Source organism: Azolla caroliniana, unplaced genomic scaffold (genome assembly GCF_043228905.1).
Source record: "Azolla caroliniana isolate FFs.n. ecotype wild unplaced genomic scaffold, voAzoCaro1.0.p SCAF_2, whole genome shotgun sequence".
In the NCBI taxonomy this organism is placed as follows: domain Eukaryota; kingdom Viridiplantae; phylum Streptophyta; class Polypodiopsida; order Salviniales; family Salviniaceae; genus Azolla; species Azolla caroliniana.
Window position 1 is genome coordinate 6685435 of NW_028230437.1, and position 26288 is coordinate 6711722.

A 26288-nucleotide genomic window follows, 5' to 3' on the forward strand; every position below is an offset into this window, starting at 1 on the left:
TAGTTGATCTAGGACTTGAACAGAGTTTTTCTTTATTCTCCTTTTCTTTAATATTTGCCCGAGTTCAGTGCCAATTCCAACATCAATGTCTTCTTGGATTGTATCACGTATGACAGGTACTTCACACCAATCAGTTGGAAGGTGTATGCGATTCAATGGTTCTTGGAAGTACCATCTTTTGTGCCATTCCATTAATGGAAATCAATTTCATTGATGGAGGATACATCCACGTAGTCCTTAGCTGATTCTTCATTGCTATACATCCTTTTTTTAATGCTTTCCAATCTTACCATTGATGGTAATATTGTGATGTAACAGCTTGGTTTGTCTAGAGAACAAATAATGATGCTAACATTCACAATGATTCGTTCATATTTTTCCATGCCTCGATAGAAAACCTTGAGAAGAGCATGCAAGTTTGGGATCAATTTGTATTGGCCTTGGGGTTGCATATAAATTGGAGAAAGTCTTGTTTGATGTCTTGTATTGAGGCCAATTTAGAAAGTTTGGGATGATATGGATGAATGATTAATAAAGATACGATTTTCCAACATTAAGGGTATCCAATGCTAGTTGATTTCATAAGTTTTCATTTAATTGAGTATATTTGCACTAAGTTGAAGAAACAAGTTATGATGCATTGGAAGCCTCAATAATGGTCATTTCATATGTAGACTCAAAGTGGGGAATGTATTCTGGAACCCATGATTCTATATATTGTTCACAATTGCATTGTTGGACTGAGAGATTGTTACATGAAAGATGTTACAACCTCTTCAATTTATGTATGAAGGTGTTGTTTTCGAGAGTGTTAAGCCTGTCCTTTCGTTTACCTTTAAGAGGAGAGAGTCGACATGTATCTAGCCCATGTTTCTTTTATATTGTTCAATTGGAAGACAAAATATGCATCGATTCATTCAATGCCCTATAGCAAATGCTATTTGAAATATGTTGAGAATCAAACTCAACTTCCCTAGTGTGGGAACACACCTTAGCATATTCAAGTGCGTGAACACCACATATTTAGTGTAGTTAAGTCTCCATCTCTCTTTAGTAAGTGGTGGTTGTATAGAAAGAAGGAGTCTCTTTTGAGTTTTTCATGAGATCGAAGGAGAAATGCAACAAATAGGAAAGGAACAGGTCGCGTATGGCGCGAACAGTGCGACCACAGCAACAAGTGATCCAAGCACGGGCAGGAGGTCGACTGCGGACCAACCGATTACTTCATCAACGGCTGGACTGCATACGCGAGCAGGGGAGTCCAGTGCACCCCCCCAACTTTCGCCTCATCTGAGTGATGAGACAGTCAACCTAGTGTTATCAGAGGCGGATAGGGCCACAGTTTTGGGCGAGGTACAAAGGTTGGAGGCTTGCTCCTTGGTAGTGCAGGTACATGGTTTGTGATTAAATCGATCGGAACTTCGGCATACTCTGTACGCGGCTTTCTCGGAGGAAGCCGATAACATCCTCGATATTCAATTCATGTCTCGAAGATGTTACCATGTGGAATTTGCAAGCGAGGAGCTAGTCACAAGGTTACTAACAATTAAGGAGGCGGGTGTGGAAGGTCGAGATTGTCAGAACCGATGTCCGAATGAAGAAGTACATTCAACTACTCGACCAAATGTTAAGAATGAGGGCTGGAAGTGGAAAAGGTGGTGGTGATTAGTCAAGTGCATGACGGTTTCTCCCTCCCAGTTTTCACAAAGGAGCATCGGGTGGAAATGATTCGCATGACACATTCTCGAAGGTATAAAATGTAGAATTTGTTTCTAAGGTTAACAATAAATTTAGTAACGATAAACAATTGTTTTTAGAGCAAGTACAACAAGTTGATAGATCCGTACCTTTGGAAGAGCTTAAAAAAATGAAGTTGTCACGGTTGACCATACACATGCTGACATGAATTGTGGCAATATAGTTTCTTTTACTATAGTTGCTAAGTCGTCCGATAGGTTTTCTATAATAGATAAACATATGCCAGTGCGTGCACATAAGTTGACTGGGAAAGACATCTGGTCAAATAAGAGACAATTACGGCCCTCGAAGGATGGAAGGTGTCATGATAACACTCACATCATGCATCAAAAGGATCATGACAGTCACATTATGACTCGAAAGGATTTGAACCCACGACCTTGTTGTACACATGTCAAATCCTTAATTATTGTATTAATATTCTTATATGTATAATCTCTAGAATATGAAATTTAATATCATAGGAATATTCTATATTACTCTACATTCTAGAATGACCTAGAATATTCTAGAGTGTTCTATACCACTAGAACCTTCTAGAATACTCTAGAGATCTTTTAGATTACTCTACATTCTAGGATAACCTAGAATATTCTAGAGTGTTCTCTATTACTTATAAATAAGGATCTACCACCCATCCCAAACCTAAATTGGTTCAACGCCATTTTGTAGCCTACTCTTTGTAATCCATTTTACGCTTCAATATAATAATTCTCTTTCTATCTCTTTTCCTCTCTTTCTCTCTCTCAGTCTTGACAGTTTGAACCAATTTTTTCCTTTCATCTCTTTGTCTTCCACAAATTCTAACAAGTTCTCTTCTTCCTTCTCCTCTCCTCTCGTAAGCTATGGAGTCCGTGAGCAAACAAGAATACATGCGTGTTCTTTCTGAGCTCGACATGCTCACGAATAAATTTGTGGCATTAGAGCATGAGAATCAAAGGCTAGTTGGAGATCTACAACACGTGAGTGCCGAAGAAGCTCAACAATATGAAGAGTTATCACAGCGGGTTCATCAACTCGAGGTGACTATATTGTCATTATGTGAGCAAGCGTCGGGGGCTTAGAACTCCCCTAGAGAGCCAAAGATCAGCCTCCCTGCCAAGTTTGATGGTACGAGGTCTTTATTTCGAGGCTTTTTGAATCAAGTTCGTCTAGTTATTCAGCTACATCCCAATCGGTATCCAACTGATGCTACTCATGTGGGATTAGTGGGAACTTTGCTATGCGGTACGACGTTAGCTTGGTTCGCACCACTTCTCGAGAAGAAATCACCATTGTTGGAGGATTTCGAGGCATTTGTTAAAGAGTTTCAAGCTAGTTTCGGAGACACCGACAACACTAGGACAACAATAAACAAGATTCGAAGGCTCCGACAAGGAGATCGTCCCGCGTCGTCTTATGCAGCCGATTTCCGTCTCTTGGCATGCGATATCCCTTGGGATGAGGCAGCTTTAATGGATCAATTCCGTCAAGGTTTGAGAAATGATGTCAAAGATCTTCTTCTTTCCCTAATGATCCGCAGTCACTTACAGAAGCCATTAGTCGAGCTGTGCGATGTGATAATCGCCTATTTGAGCGACATTCTGAGCGCCAACAAATGTTACGCCGCCAACCTGAGCAGACTTACGCTTCCGTAGTCACAACGCCTCCACAAGTTTCTAGACCCATTACAAGGGATGGCCCAACTCCGATGGAAATAGAGTCAACACAACGTCGTGGGCCGTTATCAGATGCTGAGAAGCAACGACGTCGAGCGCATCGCCTCTGCCTGTATTGTGGCGGTCCAAGACATATAGCTGTAAATTGTCCACATAAACCTAGGCGTCAAGTATACCAAGTAAGTGCCCATGAAAACCCTACATCGAGTGGTACAAGTAGGGAATGAGATATTGGACTTAGAAAAGATTTCAACTGATTTTAATTATCACAATATTTCATCCACATGGGCCGAATCAGGAGATAAGGTCAATAAGCTGTTCTCTGCAGTGCATAATCATCATAAGTCATCTGCTAGAATTTCTCGATTAAAATGTCCTGGCAGCTCCTATACCATTGATCCTAATCAGATGTGGCAAATAGCCTCTCATTATTATGAGACGTTGTTAAAAGCTAAACCCTTTTTGGAGGGACATCATCTGGTCTAGGATTCATAATAGGGTGTTTATACAACTTTTAGGTTGTCTTTTGCAACCATTAAGTTCTCAAGAGGTTTTGAATGCAGTAAAAGCCCTTGCAAAAGATGTTTGTCTCGGTTTGGATGGGTTGGGAGTTCAATGGTATATCCAATATGGGGATTTGATAAGTGATGGGCTGACCAAAGCTTATCAACAGATTTTAGATTCCGGAAATATGCCACAAGAGTGGAAGGAGCGTTTAATCTATATGATTCCTAAAACAAATGGACAGTTAGAAGAGCTTAACCATTGGAGACCAATCACCTTGTTGAATGTTATTTATAAGATATTAGCAAAAACGATAGCTAGACGGTTACAACCTTATCTTTCGGAGTTGATTCATGATACAGACTAGTTTTTAGCAAGAGCGAAGTATTTTTTATAATATTATTCTTTTTTGGGACATGATGACATTTGCTAAATTGCAAAAGCAAGATCTGGCGATGTTATTTCTTGATTTTGAAAAAGCTTATGACAGAGTGGACTTGGATTTTGTGGAGGGAACACTATTCAAGATGGGCTTTCCAAGCAGATGGATATGCGGAGTATTAGCATTATATCGTAATGCATATAACTCTCTGTTATTTGTAGGAGATATTGGTAGGCGGTTTTCTATTTCAAGACCAGTATGGTAGGGATGTCCACTTGCTCCTTTCCTGTTTTTGCTAGTATCTAAAGCATTTTCCGTACATTTAAATTCTCAATACGTAAATATTAAAGGTTTAGCACTACTAGTGGCAAATGCTGGTGTGGATTGCGAATTCGCTGATGATACAACTTTATATGTTTAGGCCTCACATTGTAATTTGTTAGAGGTGCAAAAGGTCGTGGATGATTTCTCACATGCATCGGGTGCATTGATAAATTGGGATAAATCATCAGGTTTTTGGGTCGCTTTGGGAGATGTGCCAGTTAATGTACCTTCCTTAGGATTCACGTGGATACCTCAAGGTCGGTCTATTAGGTATCTAGGTTGTCGAGTGGGTGTGGGATTAAAGATAGAAGATATGATTGCGTCGTTATTGTTAAGATTAAGGAAGAAACTAGTATATTGGAATAAGGAAAAATTATCCTTAGTTGGACGTGTAGTTGTAGCTAATTTGGTGCTTTTGTCCTCGATTTGGTATATAGCCTACATGGTTGTTTTCTAGGTCAATAATGTTGAAAGTTCAACGTTTAGTACGTAATTTTATTTGGGGGAACAATAGTTCAGGCAATTTTGTAGCAAAGGTAGCTTGGTCTATTCTGATACAATCTAAACAAAAAGGAGGTTTAGGTTTGATTGATCCATTTATGCAAAGTTTACTTACTAAACATGTTGTTAGGATTTTATTGCCAAGAGAGGAGCTATGGGAAAAGCTATGGATTCAACATTTACATAAGGTCAAGCCATCGGTAGGTGGTCAATGGAATGATAGACTTAGATGGTTTTTTAATGCAGATTTTCAGCTACCTAAGTCAAATGTTGGATCGTTACGGTTCATTAATGGAATTTTTCATGGTTGGGAAAGTCTTCAGCAAGCACTTGCTTTCTTGCCACCGAGAAGCTATCATTAATTTATGCATCAACCATTGATATGGAATCCTTTATTTACTGATGAAGCTACATGTGTTTTGGGTTTACACCCTAGGTTATCGTGGGCTGCAATGGACAATGGTCCAACTTGTACAATTGTGGATTGGATAAAGTTTCTACAGTCTTCAACGCAGGATCAAAGCAATAGGTTATCTAACTTAAGAGGGGCTAAGATCATGTTATCGCAATTGACCACAATGCATAACATCATAGTGCCAATGTTGCAATTCAATCATTTTCTGAGTTGGTACAGTATGTTCTCGACACTCAATATACTCATAGGAGCTCGATTATATCATCAAAATGGCAGCCTCGATTTTTATGAAGTTATGGACAATGGTAAGTTGATACTAGTGGATGTGGAGTCTCCAATCATGTTAGCTACGAAGCAGCTGCCAATGCGAGTAATTGCTAGATTAGATAAAAAACAATATATCGATCCTAGTCCACTAATTGCTCATTTCTCACCTCATATTTGGGTGTTACACTCTAGGCCAATTGACAATCTGCAGTGGGATCGGATTATGGTTGGAAACTGTTCATGTCTGACTCTTTGACTAAGGTCCTCCCTTTCTTCACATATTCAGTGGCATTTGGGAGGAATTTTACGTTGAATCAGATTGACTCGATACTTCCTGGAAAAAAGTATTGGGTGGAAGGTAATGTCTCATCTTCTCATATGGTGATGTTTTGGAAACAGTTTTGGTCAATTAAATGCATGAATAAGATATTGCATATTCGGTGGTTGATGATTCTTTATGCATTGCCAGTAGGTGATTTGCTAAGGGGATCGGTGAGTAATCGGTCATGTGTTATGTGTGGGTATGCGTCTGCGACATTGCATCAAAAACCTTTTGGTGTCAAATTCTTAGGCTTCTAGGTCGTAAGTATAGATCGGCTATTTTCACATGGGGTGCAGTCTTTTGGGGAATGTTGGATCAACAAAGAGCTTTTTATCCTTATCATCATTCTTCCTTGTCTTTACATGTAAGAAGTTTTCAAGTATATTCTACTTCAAGTTTCTTGGAGGGAATTAAGTTCTTCTCGAGGAGTTATGTTTGGCAGATTGTCTCCTCATTGGCTTTATGGGTTCTTTGGAAAGCTAGGTGTTCCAAGTTATACAATGATGAAAACACTCACGTTGTGTATCAGGTAAAGACTTTTTGGAACTTATTAGTACATATAGTTAAAGGTGATTATGATAGTTATAAGGGTTCCGGAAACACAATTATTCGGAAAAGACGGAGAATTCGCCGAGTTTGGTAAGCTATTCCTATAATGTTAGATGCATGCGCTAAGGTCAGGTGGAATTACGTACCACCTCGGTGGTTGTTCCCGCTACCGAGACCATTCTTACTACAAACAACATGAGTTAACATGGACGAGGTGGTTGCGGAATGTAGGAAGGCTCTTGGAATGTACAAGGTGTGGCGCAGAGTATTTTGATGAAGTAGGAAATTTTTTGAATTAATTTTTGGCTGTCAGTACAGGATTTTAGCGGGAGTTGGCAAAAATACTGAGATAATCGGAGATAGCGAGATGGTGGATGTGGATATGAAGAAGTTGGTTTTTTGTTTTTGTGAGTAGGAGGAGTGATGTTGGTGTGGGGGATGAAGCAGATTATTATGAGAAGGTGAGGAATTTTTTACACTCATTTTTTTACTGTTAGTACAGGATTTGCCCGGTAATCGGCGACATGGAAAGAGGGTTAGCGAGATGTTGCAGATGTGGGCTGAGTTAAGAAGATGTTATGGTTCTCATAGGTTGAGGTATGATGGCGATGGGGTTTGAAGCATAAGTATCATGACGAGAGGATGAGTGGTGATGGTGTGAGGGCCGAAGACGATCATGAGGGGATGAGGAGACTCTTTTTGTTGTTATTTTTACAGGACTTTGGTGGTAAGCGGCGAGATAGTTGATGCGGATCGACCAAAGCAGAATTATGTTTTGTGATAAGGTTGAGTGAAGATGGTGGGGGATCGAAGCAGATTTTCTTGTTGAGGTGAGGAGGACATAGATCATCTTGTTTTAGGGAGATTAATTACAAGTACATTTTCAATGTTAGTGGAGATGAAGGACATGCTCTTTGCGACATGCTCTTTTCAATGCGCGCACACATGTGTGGGTCATATTTGATCATTGGTCTCGTACTCTCATGGTTGTCTTAAGTGTTGTTGTGGTGTTTGGCCCTCATGCAGGGATGTGATGCTTCGGTCTTGTTGGACGACACCGCCACGGCCACGGGCGAGAAGAATGCTCGGCCCAATCGTAACTCCCTCTGCGGATTCGAGGTCGTGGATGCCATCAAATCGCAGCTGGAAAGCACGTGCCCTGGTGTCGTCTCGTGCGCCGACATCCTTGCCATCGCGGCGCGTGATGCCGTCGTGCAAGTCGAGGGCCCCACATGGGATGTAAAACTGGGGCGCCAGCTGGCGATAGCCTTTCCGCTAGCACCTCGGACGCCAACACCATGCTCCCTGGACCCTCCGAATCCTGGGCTGCGATCATCGCCAAGTTCGCAGTGGTTGGCCTATCGGAGCAGGACGTCGCTTCCTTATCAGGAGCTCACACCCTCGGCCGAGCTTGTTGCTCATTGGTCGCCCAACGTCTCTACAACTTCAGCGGCACCGGCGAACCCGACCCCACTTTATCTACTTCTTACTTGGAGGTACTACGTGCAATCTGTGGTCCCCCGTCCACCGCGTCCACGTCGAGAGTCCTTGCCAACCTTGACGTCTCCATCCCCGATGTGTTTTATAACAAATATTTTCTACCTTCGGTTGGACCACATTGCGAACATGTAAAGAGAGAAGAAGATTGGAAATTTTGTGTTTTGAAAGGAAAGACCAAATTTTATTATTCCCATTCTCTTAATTAATAAAGTTCCTAAACTCCCATAAGTTTTTAGAAGATTAATAATGCCAAGAATTTTGGAACCAACGAAAAACATTGTGTCTTTTGAGTAAAATGTTTAATCACCACAAGTATAGTGTTCATGATGATATATTTATCATAATAACATCATACAGATATTACAAGGGTTCATTATTAATGTCACTAGGATTTACTCAAACTTATTTTGAGATTCATTATGGTACAAATATGAACTATCTTGAGTGTCACAAAGTGTGATTATAAATACTTTGAAGCTGCATCCAATGCGATTGTCGAACTTTAAGCATTGACAAAACGGCAATTCCTTCGGATTTGGCCGTTGGGAGCTAAAAGAGGGCTAATGTCACCCATTTTGACCATAGATCTCGCAAACGCGGCAAAGAAGGCCTTTTGGTTACTAGCAAAAGCATTGACCAATCGGATGGTGGCAGCGCCAGGCGTTGACAGCAACTCTTGGTCGGAGGCGAGAAGTCCTTTGGAGAACTTGAGGTTCTTGAAGTATTTGTTGTCGAACACATCGGGGGTGGTAACGTCGAGGTTGGCAGGGGCTTCCGAGGTCAACGCGGTGGACGGGGGCCCGCAAAACGCCCGTAATAGGTCCGAGTAAGAAGTGGAGAGGGTGGGGTCGGGTAGTCCGGTTCCGTTGAAGTTGTAGAGGCGTGGGGCGACAAATGAGCAACGAGCTCGGCCGATGGTGTGAGCGCCGGACAAGGAAGCGACGTCGTCCTCCGAGAGGCCGACGGCTGCGAACTTGGCGATGATGGTGGCCAACGATTCAAAGGCTCCAGGGAGCATGGTGTTGGCGGCTGAGGTGTTAGCGCGGAGGCTATCACGCCGGCCCAATTTCACGTCCCACGAGGGGCCCTGGACTTGGACAACAGCGTCTCGTGCCACGATGGCGAGGATGTCGGCGCACGAAACGACGCCAGGGCATGCGTCTTCGAGCCGCGATTTGATGGCATCCACGACCTGGAATCCGTCGAGGGAGTTCCGGTTGGGCGCCGCATTCTTCTCGCCCTTGCTCGTGGCGGTGTCGTCCAACAAGACCGAAGCATCACATCCCTGCATGACGGATCAAACACCACAACAACAACAACAACAACACTTAGACACATTCGATGCTAATGGATACGAGAATGCGTCGATGAATTCCGGGTTACATGTACGAAGCAGTCGTGGAAGTGTAGACGGAGCAACGCGGCGGCCATGGTTGGGTCGCTCCGAACCGCTGATCTGACGCGATGCCTCACAATCCTGAAAACGGACGGACATGATCGCTCGTAGAATCTCGGGGAGAGGGCTCGTGGAGGCCCATGGTGGCCTCCAGTGGCAGCCATAGAAGCCACCATGGAGGAGCTAATAATGATGGCCAGAAGCAGAGTAATATGAATAGAGAGAGTGCTAAATCTCGTCATGATCAGATCTATTAACTTCTGTATATGTATGTGTATGTGTAGGAAATCAATGGTTTCTGGTTCATGACCATATCTGCAGCTTTTATGGTAGCTCACAAGTGTACGTCTAGCATCACCCTCTTTTTTTTTGGGTCTTTCTTTTGTACTATCCTAAAAGTAGCTGTTAGTACCGAAAATGCAAAGGCATGATTCATGAACTCTTAAGTCAACTAGTCCGAATGGTTATAAAGTACTTTGATGATTATAATGTGGGCGTTTCTCTTGTACTAACATATTTAAAGGTAATCGCTACTTATACATTAGCCCTCGACGGGTTGACCAGCTTGCCAGCTTGCAATCTGTTCTCCTGTCCATCTTCTCCTTTTGGCTTCTTTTACATACCCCTTTCCCTATGCCGGGGCACGAGTATGTTGCATCTATTTTTAGGGTTAGTATTCGTGCACGCTTGTTTGGGTAGATTAAAGTTCATGTATGTATATACGAGGGCGTGCCATAATATGCTAGGGTATTCTAGAGATTTTAAAAATATGTTAGTGTTACGGTTAGTGTCATCACGTGCTAGGGTATTGTAGAGACTTTTAAAATATGTTAGTGTTTGTGTTAGTGCATGATTTTCTCTTCACAAGTGCTCGTTCAAACCAACATCATTACCTTTATCCCCATGATCAACATCGATTTCCCTATTTATATCATTATGGGCCTATAACGCAACTTTTGTGGGGTTGCATAGACTCAATTCAAGTTATATTTATATTTATTTTAAACCCTTGGAATTTGGTATACATTATCTGTAGTCAACTATTTGCTTAATAAAAATGACAAAGAGGAAGTTTCCTTCGCAAGTGCAATAAAGGAAATTGCATAAAGTAAACATTGCAGAAGCCCCAATCTACAAAGTGCACAAAATATTGTTATAACAGTTATGAACCGTTCAAACTACATTAGATCGTAATTTTGTTGGAAAGCTTGAACATGTCCCTATGGCCTACCTCCACTTGGAGACCATACACACCTGAAATATATGTAAGAGGAAATTTTGTCCCATTACATGGAAGTCGATAATGATATGTATGCACATCATATCAATTTAATGTATGCTTCTTCATAACCATTCCTATTATCATAGTCTTGCTTGTGCCACTAAGAAAGACTATGATAATAGGAGTCCTAATAAAAAAGTAGGCAATGCCCCAACAAACACTCACTTATGCATTGAGGATTGAGTGTGAACAAAATGCTTATCTCCATGTCCATCCATTCACATTACTGTTATTTGTCCATTGGTGGCCATTGTTTTGCTAAATCTTGAACCCCAAGCTATGATAATAGGAGTCCTAATAAAAAAGTAGGCCATGCCCCAACAAACACTCACTTATGTGTTGAGCATCGAGTGTGAACAAAATGCTTATCTCCATGTCCATCCATTCACATTACTGTTATTTGTCTATTGGTGGCCATTGTTTCGCTAAATCTTGAACCCCTAACCATTCAATCCTATAAGCTGCTACCAATTACACTATGTCTTTTTGTTATCACTTATTTGTGCTACCCTTAATTTTCCATGTAACTTGTGTTGGGATTACGGTCCCTTCGGATGGGATGGTCGGATATCGGAGATGAATGCCGACAAGCCCGGTTTCGGTTTCGGAACCGGATGATGAAGACCCCGGCTTCGGAGCCGGATGACGAATGTACCCGGAGCGAGATCCGAATGCAGGGACATATCTGTGAATATGTTTGCCAAGGGCCCTTGAGGCTATAGTTGTAAATAGCCCCAAAGTCATATGTGTATAAATATGACTTAGGGCAAACAGTTTTGTAGTTGCTACTCATTTTTCTGTTTTTCCACTCAAGAGGAGTGAAGAGAGAGCAGCCGTGAGAGAGATAGAGCGTGAGAGAGGAGGAGGTCGACGCCTCTGTGTATTTCCGCCGCCTGTGGCGAGGACAACGAGCTCAAGGTCGTCGCCTTGCAGCTCGCCATTGTATATTTCTCTGTGCATAGTTTTGGTTTGGAGTCTTGTACTCCCGTGGTTTTTCCCGTCTAGGGTTTTCCACGTTAATCCCTGTGTATTCGTGTTCTTTCTCTGTGGTTCCTATTTTCTGCTGCATTGATTCGTGCTTACTCGGTTGTGGCCGAGTGGTGAAGGTTAATCGGAGCGTCGATTTCTCTACAAACTGGTATCAGAGCGACTGCTGCAGAAAATGGAAGGCGGCGGCAGCGGGCAGCCGGGGATGATGGTGCTGAATGCGCAGAATTACGCCGACTGGAAGATCAAGATGGAGGATCTTCTAATTGTTCGGGACCTGTACGAACCGATCGACAGGTCGGAAATACCGAAGGGGGTACTTGAGTCGGAATGGAGGCTTCTGAACCGGAAAGCCGTAGCAACCATTCGGCAATACGTAGACGTGAGCGTTCTACAACATGTGGCGAACGACACCAATGCATATGAGATGTGGCGGAAGCTGTCGGGCCTCTACGAGAGGAAGAATGCGTTGAACCGGACCTCCCTGATGAGGAAGATAGTGAACCTCAAGTACCGGGACGGCGAGAGTATGGTGGAACACGTAAGCACGTTCATGGGATTCGTGAACCAGCTTGCGGCGATCAAGTTCCCGCTGGAGGATGCAATGCAAGCCATCATTCTGATGTGTACATTGCCGGAAAGCTGGGAGAACTTGGTGGTGACTCTCAACACCTCCTGCACCGAAGATAACTTGTCCCTACAAACGGTAAAGACAAGTATTTTGAACGAAGAAGCGCATCGGAGAGATAAAGAACCGGCCTCCGATCCGAAGATGTTGTTTACCGAATCGGATCGGGGAAGACAACGGAACCGGAGTCCGCAAAGACGGGAGAAGTCGGGGACCCGGTCGCAGTCAAGAGGAAGACCCACATGCTTCCACTGTGGGAAGCCGGGGCACTTCCGAAAGAATTGTCGGCATTACCGAAAAGACAACGGAGCCGACGACACCGATTCGAAGAAGTCTTCGGAATGGAACGGTGCTTACCGGGGAGCCGGGACCGGAATGGTTCGGATCCGCGAGGGCAGGACAGGAAAGGAACGACGGCACTCGCGGCAAGTGAGGAAGAAATCATGCTCATCACCGAAGAAGGTGAGCTAAACATTGCCGGCGATGAGACGACCTGGGTGGTCGATTCCGGAGCGTCGTTCCACCTGACCCCGGAAAGAAGATACTTCTCATCCTACACAGCGGGTGAGCATGGCTGTGTTCGGATGGGAAATGAAGGTACGTGCCGGATCGCCGGCATAGGAGACGTGTGGTTGACAACCTCGACCGGATGTAAAATGCTGCTGAAGGATGTCCGACACGTTCCGGAGGTTCGATTGAACCTGATTTCGGCCGGGAGGCTAGACGATGAAGGCTACACAGGTAGCATCCGGAACGGAGTAATGAAGTTCAGCAAAGGGAGCCTGATAGTGGCTCGGGCCCGGAAGATCAACACACTGTACCTGATGAATGCCCGGTTATGTCCGGAAGAGCTGAATGTGGCAGCCGACACTGCCGGTGAGCTGTGGCACAAAAGACTGTGCCACATGAGTGAGAAGGGGATGAAGAGGCTTGCAGAAGACAACCTTATTCCAGTGAAGCATGTGCACCTGGAGAAGTGCACCGATTGCCTGGCCGGTAAGCAGAACCGAACCTCCTTCCACTCAAGGCCACCGACGAGACGTAGCGCACCATTGGAGTTGGTGCACACCGATGTGTGTCAGGTAGAAACGAAGTCACATGGCGGAGCCCAGTACTTCGTAACATTCATAGATGATCATAGCCGAAGACTGTGGACGGCACCGATGAAGACAAAGGACCAAGTGTTGTCCGTCTTCAAAGAACTCCACGCGAGAGTGGAAAGAGAATCCGGCAAGAAGCTGAAAGTGATACGAGCGGATAACGGAGGGGAATACCGGGGACAGTTCCAGGAGTACTGTCGCTCGAAGGGAATCCGGCTCGAGTTTACTGTGCCGAAGACGCCGGAACTGAACGGGCTGGCCGAGAGGATGAATCGGACCATAATGGAGAGGGTCCGGAGTATGCTGGCGCATGCGGAATTACCCAAGGGGTTTTGGGCTGAGGCGATGTCGACGGCGACATACGTGATAAACAGATCACCCTCAGTACCTTTGGACGGAGACACGCCGCAGAGAGTGTGGACCGGTAGGGAAGTATCCTACCGGCATCTGAAGGTGTTCGGGTGTCTCGCATACGTGCATGTGGCAAAGGACCGGAGAGGAAAGCTAGATCCAAAGACCCGGCCATGCATATTCCTCGGTTACGGCGATGACGAGTTCGGCTACCGAGTATGGGACCCGGTCGACAAGAAGATATTCCGGAGTCGTGATATCATCTTCATGGAGAACAAGACACTCGCCGACTGGGAGTCGGAGAAGAAGATGAAGAGCTCCAAGTCGACCGGTGAGGATCAACTCTACGAGGAGCAGTCCCGACCGGCAAGGGACCGGTTAGCACTCGAGGATCCGGCCGAAGACGGTGAAGAAACAGAACCGGCCGAAGAAGATGAAAATGATACCGGAACCGGCCCCGATCCCGAAATAGATTCGGATGAAGAAGAATCGGAAGAACCGGTTACCGAAGCTCCGGAACGGAGATATCCTCTAAGAGAGAGAAGGCCCCCCCGGAGATTTCCGGAACCAGAGCACCTGTTGCTAACCGACGAGGGGGAGCCGGAGAGCTTTGAAGAAGCAAAGCATGACACCCAGAGCCGCAGGTGGTTGAGTGCCATGCAGGACGAGATGGATTCCCTGCATGAGAACCACACATATGAACTTGTGGAGTTGCCGAAAGGAAAGCGGGCACTTCGGAACAAGTGGGTGTTCAAGCTGAAACCGGGAGATGCCGGAAACCCCCCGAGATACAAAGCCAGGATCGTGGTGAAGGGGTTTCAGCAAAAGAAGGGCGTCGACTTCGACGAGATATTTGCCCCGGTAGTGAAGATGACCTCCATCCGGACGGTGCTGAGCATAGCGGCAAGCATGGACCTCGAGGTAGAACAGATGGACGTGAAGACGGCATTCCTTCACGGTGACCTCGAAGAAGAAATCTACATGCAGCAACCGGAAGGATTCGAGAAGAAAGGGAAGGAGCACCTGGTATGCCGGTTGAAGAAGAGCCTTTACGGACTGAAGCAGGCTCCCCGGCAATGGTACCGGAAGTTCGACTCCTTCATGACCGACGAAGGGTACCTCAAAACGCAGTCCGACCACTGCGTGTTTGTGAAGAAGTTCGAAGGAGGAGACTTTCTAATACTCCTCCTGTACGTGGACGACATGTTGATCGTCGGACAAGACCAGGTCAAGATACGGATGCTGAAGAAGGCTCTTCACCGAACCTTCTCAATGAAGGACCTGGGTCCGGCGAGACAAATACTAGGGATGCACATCATCCGGGACCGGAGCAAGAAGCAGTTGTGGCTGTCACAGGAAAAGTACGTGACAAAGGTGCTTAAACGGTTCAACATGTCGGAAGCAAGACCGGTCGGATCGACCCTCCCGACAAACTGCAAGCTGTCCAGCAAGCAAAGTCCCTAGACAAAGGCTGAGAAGGAGGACATGATGAAAGTGCCATATGCCTCTGCCGTCGGAAGCTTGATGTACGCAATGGTGTGTACCCGACCGGACATAGGATATGCAGTCGGAGTGGTGAGCCGGTACATGAGCAATCCCGGCAAAGAGCATTGGAACGCGGCCAAGTGGATACTCCGATACCTGAAGGGCACGGCAAACGTGTGCCTTCGATTCGGCTCCGGTAAGCCCGAACTCGACGGCTTTACCGATTCGGATATGTCGGTTGATGCAGATACCAGCCGGTCCACATCAGGGTATGTGATGACGTATGCAGGGGGAGCTGTTTCATGGCAGTCGAGGCTGCAGAAGACGGTTGCGTTGTCAACCACGGAGGCGGAGTACAGGGCAGCTGTTGAAGCCGGCAAGGAAATAATATGGATGAAGGACTTCATTAGAGAGCTCGGTATCCGGCAGGAGGAGTACCGACTCTACTGCGACAGTCAGAGTGCAATCCGCCTTGCAAAGAACGCGGCCTATCACTCCCGGACGAAGCACATCCAGCGAAGATATCACTGGATCCGGGAAAGGATAGAAGACAAGGAGTTCGTGCTGACGAAGGTCCACACGGACGAGAACGGGTCGGATATGCTGACCAAGGTGCTCACGCCCGACAAGCTGGAAGCATGCCGGAAGAGGATCGGATTGGAGAGACATCCCATGCCGAAGTGAAGGGGGAGTTTGTTGGGATTACGGTCCCTTCGGATGGGATGGTCGGATATCGGAGATGAATGCCGACAAGCCCGGTTTCGGTTTCGGAACCGGATGATGAAGACCCCGGCTTCGGAGCCGGATGACGAATGTACCCGGAGCGAGATCCGAATGCAGGGACATATCTGTGAATATGTTTGCCAAGGGCCCTTGAGGCTATAGTTGTAAATAGCCCCAAAGTCATATGTGTATAAATAGGACTTAGGGCAAACAGTTTTGTAGTTGCTACTCATTTTTCTGTTTTTCCACTCAAGAGGAGTGAAGAGAGAGCAGCCGTGAGAGAGATAGAGCGTGAGAGAGGAGGAGGTCGACGCCTCTGTGTATTTCCGCCGCCTGTGGCGAGGACAACGAGCTCAAGGTCGTCGCCTTGCAGCTCGCCATTGTATATTTCTCTGTGCATAGTTTTGGTTTGGAGTCTTGTACTCCCGTGGTTTTTCCCGTCTAGGGTTTTCCACGTTAATCCCTGTGTATTCGTGTTCTTTCTCTGTGGTTCCTATTTTCTGCTGCATTGATTCGTGCTTACTCGGTTGTGGCCGAGTGGTGAAGGTTAATCGGAGCGTCGATTTCTCTACAACTTGCGCCTACCCTAAACCCCACTAGTGCCGTAAGTAAATGTCACCCAACATCAACTACCACGTTACCATATATGCATCATTTTGAATTGGCACATCACTTATAAATATTATTGTATATTGCGTGATGTCATTCTTATTGTATTTGTGCTACTCTTAATTTTCCATGTAACTTGCGCCTACTCTAAACCCCACTAGTGACGTAAGTAGACATCACCTAACATCAACAACTACCATGTTACCATATACGCATCATTTCTCTTATAAATATTATCACATATAAAAATTAAATAAGTCAAACACCCACCCAACTAAACTTTACCCCCTCTTTCCTTTCTCTCAAATTTACTTATCTAAGCCAAATAAAGGGTAAACCTACCCACGGGCCACGAGAACACTTGAACCTCTTTATTTTCACAAATACCTCTCATACCCACCAATATAAAAGACCCTTTATATCTTATACTTATCCTACATATACCTACATAAAGCCCTACATATTAGCATAAACTTACATGCATCCTTCAATAAAACACACCTTAGTGTACATGAAACATTATAACTTTCATACCTATATTTGCCCATATAGATCATTCTATACAATACATGGACAAAAAAAGACTTGAAATAAGCATTAAACCATCAAACTAGGGATGAGATAGTTGACCATCATAATATGTTCAATGTCCCCTCAAATATATTATAGATTCTACTAAATCATGACACTTATGCTTAAATAAAAATAATGTATCCCATTACTTACTAAAATTTTAGTTTGCTATAAAATGTATTTCTTATTATGAGAACAAACCCCTCCAACAGAACATTTCAAGACACCTCTTTCATATAATTTCAATCCTTGCTCCTTATGAGCACTCATATGCATAAAAAGTTGTATTAGCTAGGGATAAGAAAGACGAAGATGATGAGATGTGGATGGTGAGAAGGAAGAAGGTGAGGTTGGAGTGTGAAGCTAATGGAGAAAGGAATTTGTAGAAGAGAAACAAAGAAAATGCACTCAACCTAGTTTAGGTGAGGTTAAGGAGTAAAATAAGGGAAAGAAAAGTTGGAAAAAGTAACAAAAAGGAGTTGGGGAAACACAAATGAAATTGAGAATTGGGACTACTCATGAAAAGGATTTCATTAAGATGTGATATCACCATCACCACCATCATCAATACAATATTCTTCTTTTTAATCTACTTCTCAAGTGTACAATCTTCATCCTTCTCAAGTGTATAAATCTTTGTTGAAATCTCCGTTCTTTTCAAGTTGACACACATCGTCACCTTTTCGATATATTTTTTGTGAACGTCCTCCCCTGTTCGAGACACCGGTGGTCCCCCTCGAGCAAAGCACGCACACATATGTATCTTCGCGACATCTCTATTTGGTGAACCCGATGTGAAAGAGTAGCAGGGGAGCATGGTTGGACCTTCAAACATTGGAGATTCTAATGATAGTCTAGCACAAGAAATGCCGAGAATGATGGACCAAATGCTTCAAGTGAGAGATAACATCGCAGGCCTTGACATGGCCATCGATAGGCCAAAGAGGCCTCGGGTTGCTATTGGAAAACAATGAAGGCCTCATTTCTGATTGGGTAGTATTGAAGAGAACGTGTGGAAGTTTTGATAAGGGTCGACAATGGGACAACGAGACACGATCGAGTGTTGTAGCTTAGATTGGTCGGCAAACTCATAACGAAAGACAAGAACCACAAGCCCAAAGACCGAGGAATGACGAAGTGGCTCAACCCATGAGTGGAGCCACAATAGATGAACTTGCTGACATGCTTCGAGAGATGATAATTTCTCAAATTAGAAAGGATGAAGGTCTAAGTTTTCTAGGTCACCACTTGGACATTCCCTGGAGGTGTATTTGGTGTGACTCTTTGGAACACCAACAGAGAGATTGCTATGAATTCCAAAATGCTCTCTGACAAGATACCATTGATCTCTCCAACAATCGGATTCATTCCTTAGTGTTGTAGCGTCCACTGAACACCAACTTCGTTCGAGGAGGTATGAAGAAGTTGATGGAGGAATTGGAAGAAAACAAAGTGAGTAGTGTTTACTATTCCTCATCCATTGGAATTCAAGTTGGACACGAGACGAGAGCCCGAGAGTCTCAAGTAGGAGAATTTTGGCTGATCATATTGAACCAAGTCGGGAAAGGGGAGCTTTGCATGAACGAGGAATTCAAAGTGGAACAAAGAGTCCAAGCAATGACAGGATGGGAGGACCCCGTGGAGGAGAAGTCTAGCTTCGTGGAGGCCATCTATCAAAACTATGACATCCTAGTTGAAGAGAAACGAAAAAAACCAAATTACCAAGTAGGCTCTTTAAAGAAGTGACATGAGTCATGAGACATACATTTTGGCCTTACAAGGATTTGAGCCCAAGACATCTTGGTTTATATGTTAGACCTTTAACCATTATAATAACATATATGATGTAGTTATAATAAATTTATTGTTAGTTATTACAAGATATTTAGAGTATTCCAGAACATTCTAGAGTATTCCATGATTATATTAAATATCATAAATATTGAAAATATTCTAGAACATTCTAGAATACTCCATAAGGACCTAGTGTTCTTTCTCTCTCTCTCTCTTGGAAAGGCCATTGGTGAATGTGAATGTATATGGGGCACACCGAGTTGGGAAACATGGTGTTACTCGCTCCAGAGAAAGGCCCATTGTATGCACAATGATGGATGATACAAAGCGGCGGATCATACTCGAAAATAGTTGGGTATACCTCAAAGGTACGCAATGCTTTGTGAGTGAAGATCGTACTATCTCACAACAAAATGCCCGCCGTGAAGCATATGAAGAAAGATTAAAAAATAAGGTGAAGGATGTGCTTAAAGATGGAAATGTAGACAAATAGGGACACGTGACCTATGCGACTAAACCACGTCTTTTACAACTATGTTTTTGGAATTGCAATGGATACCCATGGAATGCGGGATTCGGCATAGAGGAGTTCACCGATGACTCGGATATCACACTTCTTGTTGAAACATGGGAGCATGATACTCAAAGGATTCAAGGTTTAGGAAACTATAATGTACACTCTTTGATATGGGAGAAAAATCCAAGACAAAGAAGAGGACAAGGAGGGGTGGCATGTTTGATTAAGAAGGAAATAGAGAAATATGTGTCAATCGTAAAAAATGATGAACATAAATGCTACATATGGCTCAAAATAGAAACACCTAATGATTAGCCCACTTTTGTCGTTGGATGTTACATTCCTCATCAAGATTCTAACTTCTATGCTTGTTTGGATAAAGATCAACCTTTAGCAAATCTAGAAGATGATATTGCTTATTTCAAATCCAAAGGGGAAGTTATTGTCTTTGGTGACATGAATGCTCGTACAAGAAGTTTCCAACTTGATTCACAAGAATCTTTCATGCCACATATCTCAAGGATGCAAGAGGATATGCAAATGTATAGTCGATCTTCTAGCAATGAAAAAGATCCGGACCAATTTGGGAAACTATTCCTACAAATGTGCAATAGTGCCGGATTGCTTATTGCAAATGGTGTTTCCTTATGGCCCAATACTAACGGCTTTACATGTAGAAAACACAATGGAAATAGTGTGATTGACTATGTGATACTTTCCGAAGGTATTTTGGATCATATACATAAATTCTCACTGGGTGAATGGACACCGGAATCCGATCCTAGGAATTTATGTATTGATCTTAAATGTATGCATAAGTTTGATTGCGAGAAGGTCATTGAAGATAGTAAACAAACGCACTTGAGCATGAATCTTAAGCGAGCGCCCATGTATTCCAAGATGGTTGAGGATATGTTACAAATGACAAAGACACAACGTGGTGCCACACTAGAATGCAAATGGGAAGCTTTTAAGAATGTCATTATCTCTTTACAAACAAATGTTTTTCGACCAACTGCACATCATGGAAATGCACCAAGAAATGTAAGAAAAAATGGCTTGATAAAGAATGTCATGAAGCTCGAAAGTGCCTATAGTTTTGGATGTAGTTAAGGATAAAGAAAATTACCAAAAGCATTTGCATGACTTTAAAAGGCTTATTCAAAGAAAGAGACAAATATGGGAAGTTACTCAACAACTTCTCCAAACACAAGAGAAAGCACATGCATGTGCTAAATTTTGGGGAAATCTAAAGGGGAAACGTGTTGAGAGTTATGGTGACTTAACTCTTCATGACTTGTCTATGCATTGTAAGAATTTATATGAGTTATGTCTTGCCGGAAAGATGATGTGTTATGGTTCTCTTTCACATATGTCTCCCTTCTTTATAATTGAAGATATATGCATAGGACTTAAGAAATTGACCTCTCGAAAGGCAAGCAATCTTCAAAGTATAAAAGCTGAAATGCTCAAATGGACTGGAAAGGAAGCACATATATGGATATGCGATATGTTTAATGATGCATTGCAATATGCTATGCCATATGATTGGACTACAAATTGGATCAAACCTTTACATAAAGGCGGAGATGTAAATAATGTAAACAACTATCGAACCATCATGGTTGGCTCATTAATGGAAAAACTATTTGGATGTATAATGGAATCAAAGATAAGTGTATGGGCAGAAAAAAATGGTAAGAGAGATTATGGACAAGCTGGTTTTCGAAAACACCATAGCACCATTGATCATCTTGTCACTCTTCGAGTATTAATGGAGGAAAGTCGCCTTAGAGGTAAAGGTTTATATTGTTGCTTAGTAGACTTCAAGAAAGCTTTTGATATGGTACCTCGTGAGCATCTTTGGAGGCGGATGGAAGAACTTGAGGTGCCAAGTGAATATATGCTTGCAATTTCCCGAATATATGAGAAGGTTATATGTTGTGTGCGAATGAGAGATAGACTTTCAGATTTTTTCAATAGCACTATTGGTGTTAAGCAAGGATGCCCAGTCTCACCAACATTATTTGGTCTATGCATTGATGAATTAGAAAAAATGGTTACCAAGTTTGTAAAGGAAGAATGTGTTGAAGAAGTTGCCATTGGGAATGTTGTGATTATGCTTTTGTTATATGTGGATGATGTAGTGGTTTTTGCAAATACTTCAGGAGATGCACAAAAACTTATGAAGGTATTGGAAAAAATTTGCATGCATACTAGATTAAGTGTCAATAGCTCTAAAACAAATATTATTCTTGTGAAGAGTCAAAAAAGAGATAAACCATGCATTATGTACAACAATGAGCCACTTGAATGTGTGGAAAGCTTCAAATATCTTGGCCTTGAAGTTCCTTCAAATCATAAATGGAATGAATGTGCTACACGCCGCTTAGAGGCGGGTAAGTGAGCATATTATGCATTTGAGAACACATGCAATCTTGGAGATATTAAGTGTTGGGTCCTCAAGAAATATCTTGTTGACACTTTGGTGACACCGGTTCTTCTCTATGGGGTGGAAGTATGGGGCGGTAGCATCCCTAAATCTATGTGGAAAGAGTTTGAAAATGTCCAAAAACATTTTCTTACAAAGTTTCTAGAAGTTAAGAAACAAACGCCCTACACCCTCGTCCTCCTTGAGACGGGATCGCTTCCCATTGAGATCATGGCCATGGAAAGGGTTGTTGAATACATGCTTAAGGTTCAAAAAAATCCCTCATATCAACTTCCTAGAATTGCGTGGGAAGCAAGCAAAAAGATCCAAAAGACGCATAAAAGCAAAATTTTGTGTTCCGGTTGGATGCAAGATATAGAAAAATGGTTTGGTAGATGGGATGTGAGACACTTGCTTCATGATCTATCACTAGATTCTCTGTAAATGAGGCCTTTTTGCAACACCAATGTATCATAACATGGGACAAATGTGGTGGCTCACGCTTCACACATTATACTACAAATGTTGCACCTAACTACAAAACCATATTCTTCGCGGAACGGGGAAGTTGTACACATCGATACATATTAGAGCCCATCCCAATATATGTCATTCGAACCATTGCTTCCATGCGACTTAGCTCGCACGCATTGAGATGTGAGACGGTGTCGTGGAGAAAACCGTCCCTAGGCGGAATCAGAGAATGATGTGCGCGAACCGGCCCTTACACGCGGGCACAAGTTTTGTTGTAATGTACATATTTAGGTACAAGTCGGCTAATGTGAATATCCTAGGTTGTACGGATTTGATAGGTAGGAAATCGAGGCATATCTCTGTCCGAAAGGACAGAGAATAAAGATGGTGTAACAAGTTGTAACAGCCTCCCTCCTTGGGCTATAAAAGAGAGGGAGAGGAATCAGAAAAGGGATCGCTTTTGTCGAGGACGAAGTGTTGTCGGATGGGGACCGAGCTCTTCTCCTTCGTCTTTAGGACACAATATTACGAGAAGCGCACTGCGGCGTTGCCGAAGGGCACTATTCCGGGAACGCTACGGCAAGAAAGATATGGCACAGCGGGCTATGGTGGCCGACGACACTAAAGGACTCGGTTCGATACACAAAAGACTGTGATTTATGTCAACGGATGGGCCAACCAACAGAACATGCAAGGATGCCTCACTAGTCGGTGCTACCCTTAGAGCCATTTCAGAAATGGGGGTTGGACTTTGTTGGGCCGGTTAAACCTCCGGCAATGAGAACCGGCAACAGATATGTTATAGTCGCCACAGATTATTGCACCAAGTGGTTAGAAGCCAAGGATTTGTGGAACAAGATTGCGACAGCAACGACAAAGTTCTTATATGAGTACATCTGGTACCGGTATGGATGCCCGATTGAGTTAATTAGCGACCAAGGCGGACATTTTCTCAGTCAAGTAGTGGAGAGCTTAACAACATTCTATGCAGTGGTACACAAGCGCAATACCCCTTATTATCCACAGGCCAATGGACTGGCCGAATCCACAAACAAAACACTCCAAAACATCTTGCGAAAGATCGTCAATGAAAACCGGACCGATTGGGACACGAAGCTACATAGTGCACTATGGGCATACCGGATGACATACAAGACGAGTATTCGGTCAACACCATTCCGGTTAGCATTTGGGCTAGAAGCAGTAATGCCGATCGAATTTCAGGTTCCGAGTTTGCGGATACAGGTTAGAGAACGACTAAGTGAAAAGGAATCAGAAAAAATCCGGTTAGCCACATTATGCGAACTAGAAGAGCATCGGATAGCGAGTCTTGTGCGGTTGGAACTGGAGCAGCGACAAAGGAAGGTGTTTGTCAATCGGCATCAGAAAGGCAATGAGAAGATGTTCGGGATCGGCAAGCCGGTACTCGTATTCTAGACCCGGATGGGTCAGATGCCGAGAAAGCTACAGTTCCGATGGACCGGACCGTATTGGATAACGCGGGAATTCAACGGTTCATACTAGCTCGGAACGCTCGCCGGTGAGATAATGGACAAATGTTAGGAAACAGGTCCCTCCGGATGGGAAGTGAGAAGAACCGTGTTGATGAGCAACTTGGCTAAGGCCGAAACCGGAAATCGTGGAGATAGCCAACACGGAAGGCTAAGTTTGTAAATAGTCGAAAGGTTACATTAGTATATAAGTACTTAGGGCAAAACGCGGGAATTCAACGGTTCATACTAGCTCGGAACGCTCGCCGGTGAGATAATGGACAAATGTTAGGAAACAGGTCCCTCCGGATGGGAAGTGAGAAGAACCGTGTTGATGAGCAACTTGGCTAAGGCCGAAACCGGAAATCGTGGAGATAGCCAACACGGAAGGCTAAGTTTGTAAATAGTCGAAAGGTTACATTAGTATATAAGTACTTTGGGCAATCATGTTAAAGTGTGGGCATTATTGTAAAGTTACAGTTGACGAGGTTGTTGCCTCTGTAACCGTGAGTGTGAACAAGTGTGAGTGGAAGCATGTGAGCTCCATAGCCGCCTATTGGCGAAGCAGGATCTCGAGGTCGTTGCCTCTGAGATCTCTGATTGTATTTTCTTTCTCCTATAGTGTTCTGTTTCGGAGTTTGTGGACTCCACATGGTTTTTCCCCAGTTCAGGTTTCCACGCTAAAACTCGTGTCATTCTCATTCTCAGTTTCTGTATTTTGTTTTTCCTTTTCATTAGACTACCTATTATTCCGCACACGTACAACCGGTTGTGGCCGACAACGATTTTAACTTCAACAAATGGGTCAATGGATTTCGACCCAAACCATATTGTGGACCCATGCCATAGAATCCGTTCGAGCAGACGGAGGCTGATGCAACAATAGGAAGCGGTAAACAAGTACCCGACAATCAGGCGGAGCCGGCGTTACCGGATAGCGACAAAGAGGTGGCCGGCAAACATGAATTTGGGAAAAACCGGGATACAGACCCGGTGCTTCTGGTTAACTAAAACTCAACTTGTAAAAAAAGAAAAAGAAAAAAGAAAAGTCATCATGCATAGGCGAGGAGCGAATGGGCACTTTGAAAAGGTGTGGTGGGTGGCTAATTAAATCCTCTTTAAAAGCACACCATGTTGGGATTACGGTTCCTCCGGATGGGATGGTCGGATGTCCGGGAATCGGGAATGAAGACCCGGATCCGGATGATGAAGACCCCGGCTACGGAGCCGGATGATGAAAACCCCGGCTACGGAGCCGGATGACGAATGTACCCGGAGAGAGATCCGGATGCGGGGACATATTTGTGAATATGTTTGCCAAGGGCCCTTGAGGCTATATTTGTAAATAGCCCGAAAGTCATATGTGTATAAATATGACTTAGGGCAAACTGTTTAGGGTTGCTGGCTGTATGTTGTTGCCTATTGTGTATTGCCACTCGTATGTGTGAGAGTGAAGAGAGCAGCCGAGAGAGAGAGAGTGAGAGAGAGAGACGAAGAGGTCGTTGCCTCTGTGTATTACCGCCGCCTGTGGCGAAGACAGTGAGCTCAAGGTTGTTGCCTTGTAGCTTCACCATTGTACATCTCTGTTTATAGTGATAGTTGGAGTCTGAGGACTCCCGTGGTTTTTCCCATTTAGGGTTTTCCACGTAAAACATCCTGTGTACTCTTCTCTCTATTGTCTTCGTGCATCTTGTACATCCTGTTTTCTGTGAGTTGATCCTATTCCTCGGTTGTGGCCGAGCACTATGTGGTTAACAAGTGGTATTAGAGCAAGGTTAACACAGAAAATGGAAGGCGGCGGTAGTGGGCCTCCGGGCATGATGGTGTTGAACTCACAGAACTACGCCGACTGGAAGATAAAGATGGAAGACCTTCTCATCGCCCGAGACCTGTACGAACCGATCGACAATGCCGACATACCCAAGGGGGTAATAGAGTCAGAGTTGAAGCTCCTAAACCGGAAACCGTAGCGACGATCCGGCAATATGTCGATGTAAGTGTTCCGCAACATGTGGCAAACGATACGAACGCCTATGAGATGTGGCAGAAGCTGTCCGGACTGTATGAGAGGAAGAATGCTCTGACCCGGACCTCCCTGATGAGGAAGATAGTGAATCTTAAGTACCGGGACGGCGAGAGCATGGTCGAACACGTCAGCACGTTCATGGGATTCGTGAACCAGCTTGCGGCGATCAAGTTCCCGTTGGAAGACGCAATGCAAGCCATCATGCTGATGTGTACCCTTCCGGAGAGCTGGGAGAATCAGCA

At 44.0% G+C, this 26288-nt stretch overlaps 1 protein-coding gene across 1 annotated transcript; it reads right to left on the reverse strand.

Moving 5' to 3' along the window:
- Positions 1-8629: 8629 nt before the first annotated feature.
- On the reverse strand, positions 8630-9847 carry LOC147867246 (peroxidase A2-like). Its single transcript, XM_087315037.1, has 2 exons — positions 9564-9847; positions 8630-9465 (listed from the first exon to the last, which is right to left on the reverse strand). The coding sequence occupies exons 1-2, from the start codon at positions 9816-9818 to the stop codon at positions 8683-8685; spliced, it is 1038 nt and encodes a 345-aa protein (XP_087171163.1). The 5' UTR covers positions 9819-9847; the 3' UTR covers positions 8630-8682.
- Positions 9848-26288: the final 16441 nt, after the last annotated feature.

What these genes read in the sequence shown, in the direction of transcription:
- LOC147867246 (XM_087315037.1), bottom strand. Translation starts at nt 9,818, where the DNA reads ATGACGAGATTTAGCACTCTCTCTATTCATATTACTCTGCTTCTGGCC. An exon ending in TCCACGACTGCTTCGTACAT is followed by an intron (nt 9,466 to 9,563) that starts GTAACCCGGAAT and finishes TCCGTCATGCAG; the next exon opens with GGATGTGATGCTTCGGTCTT.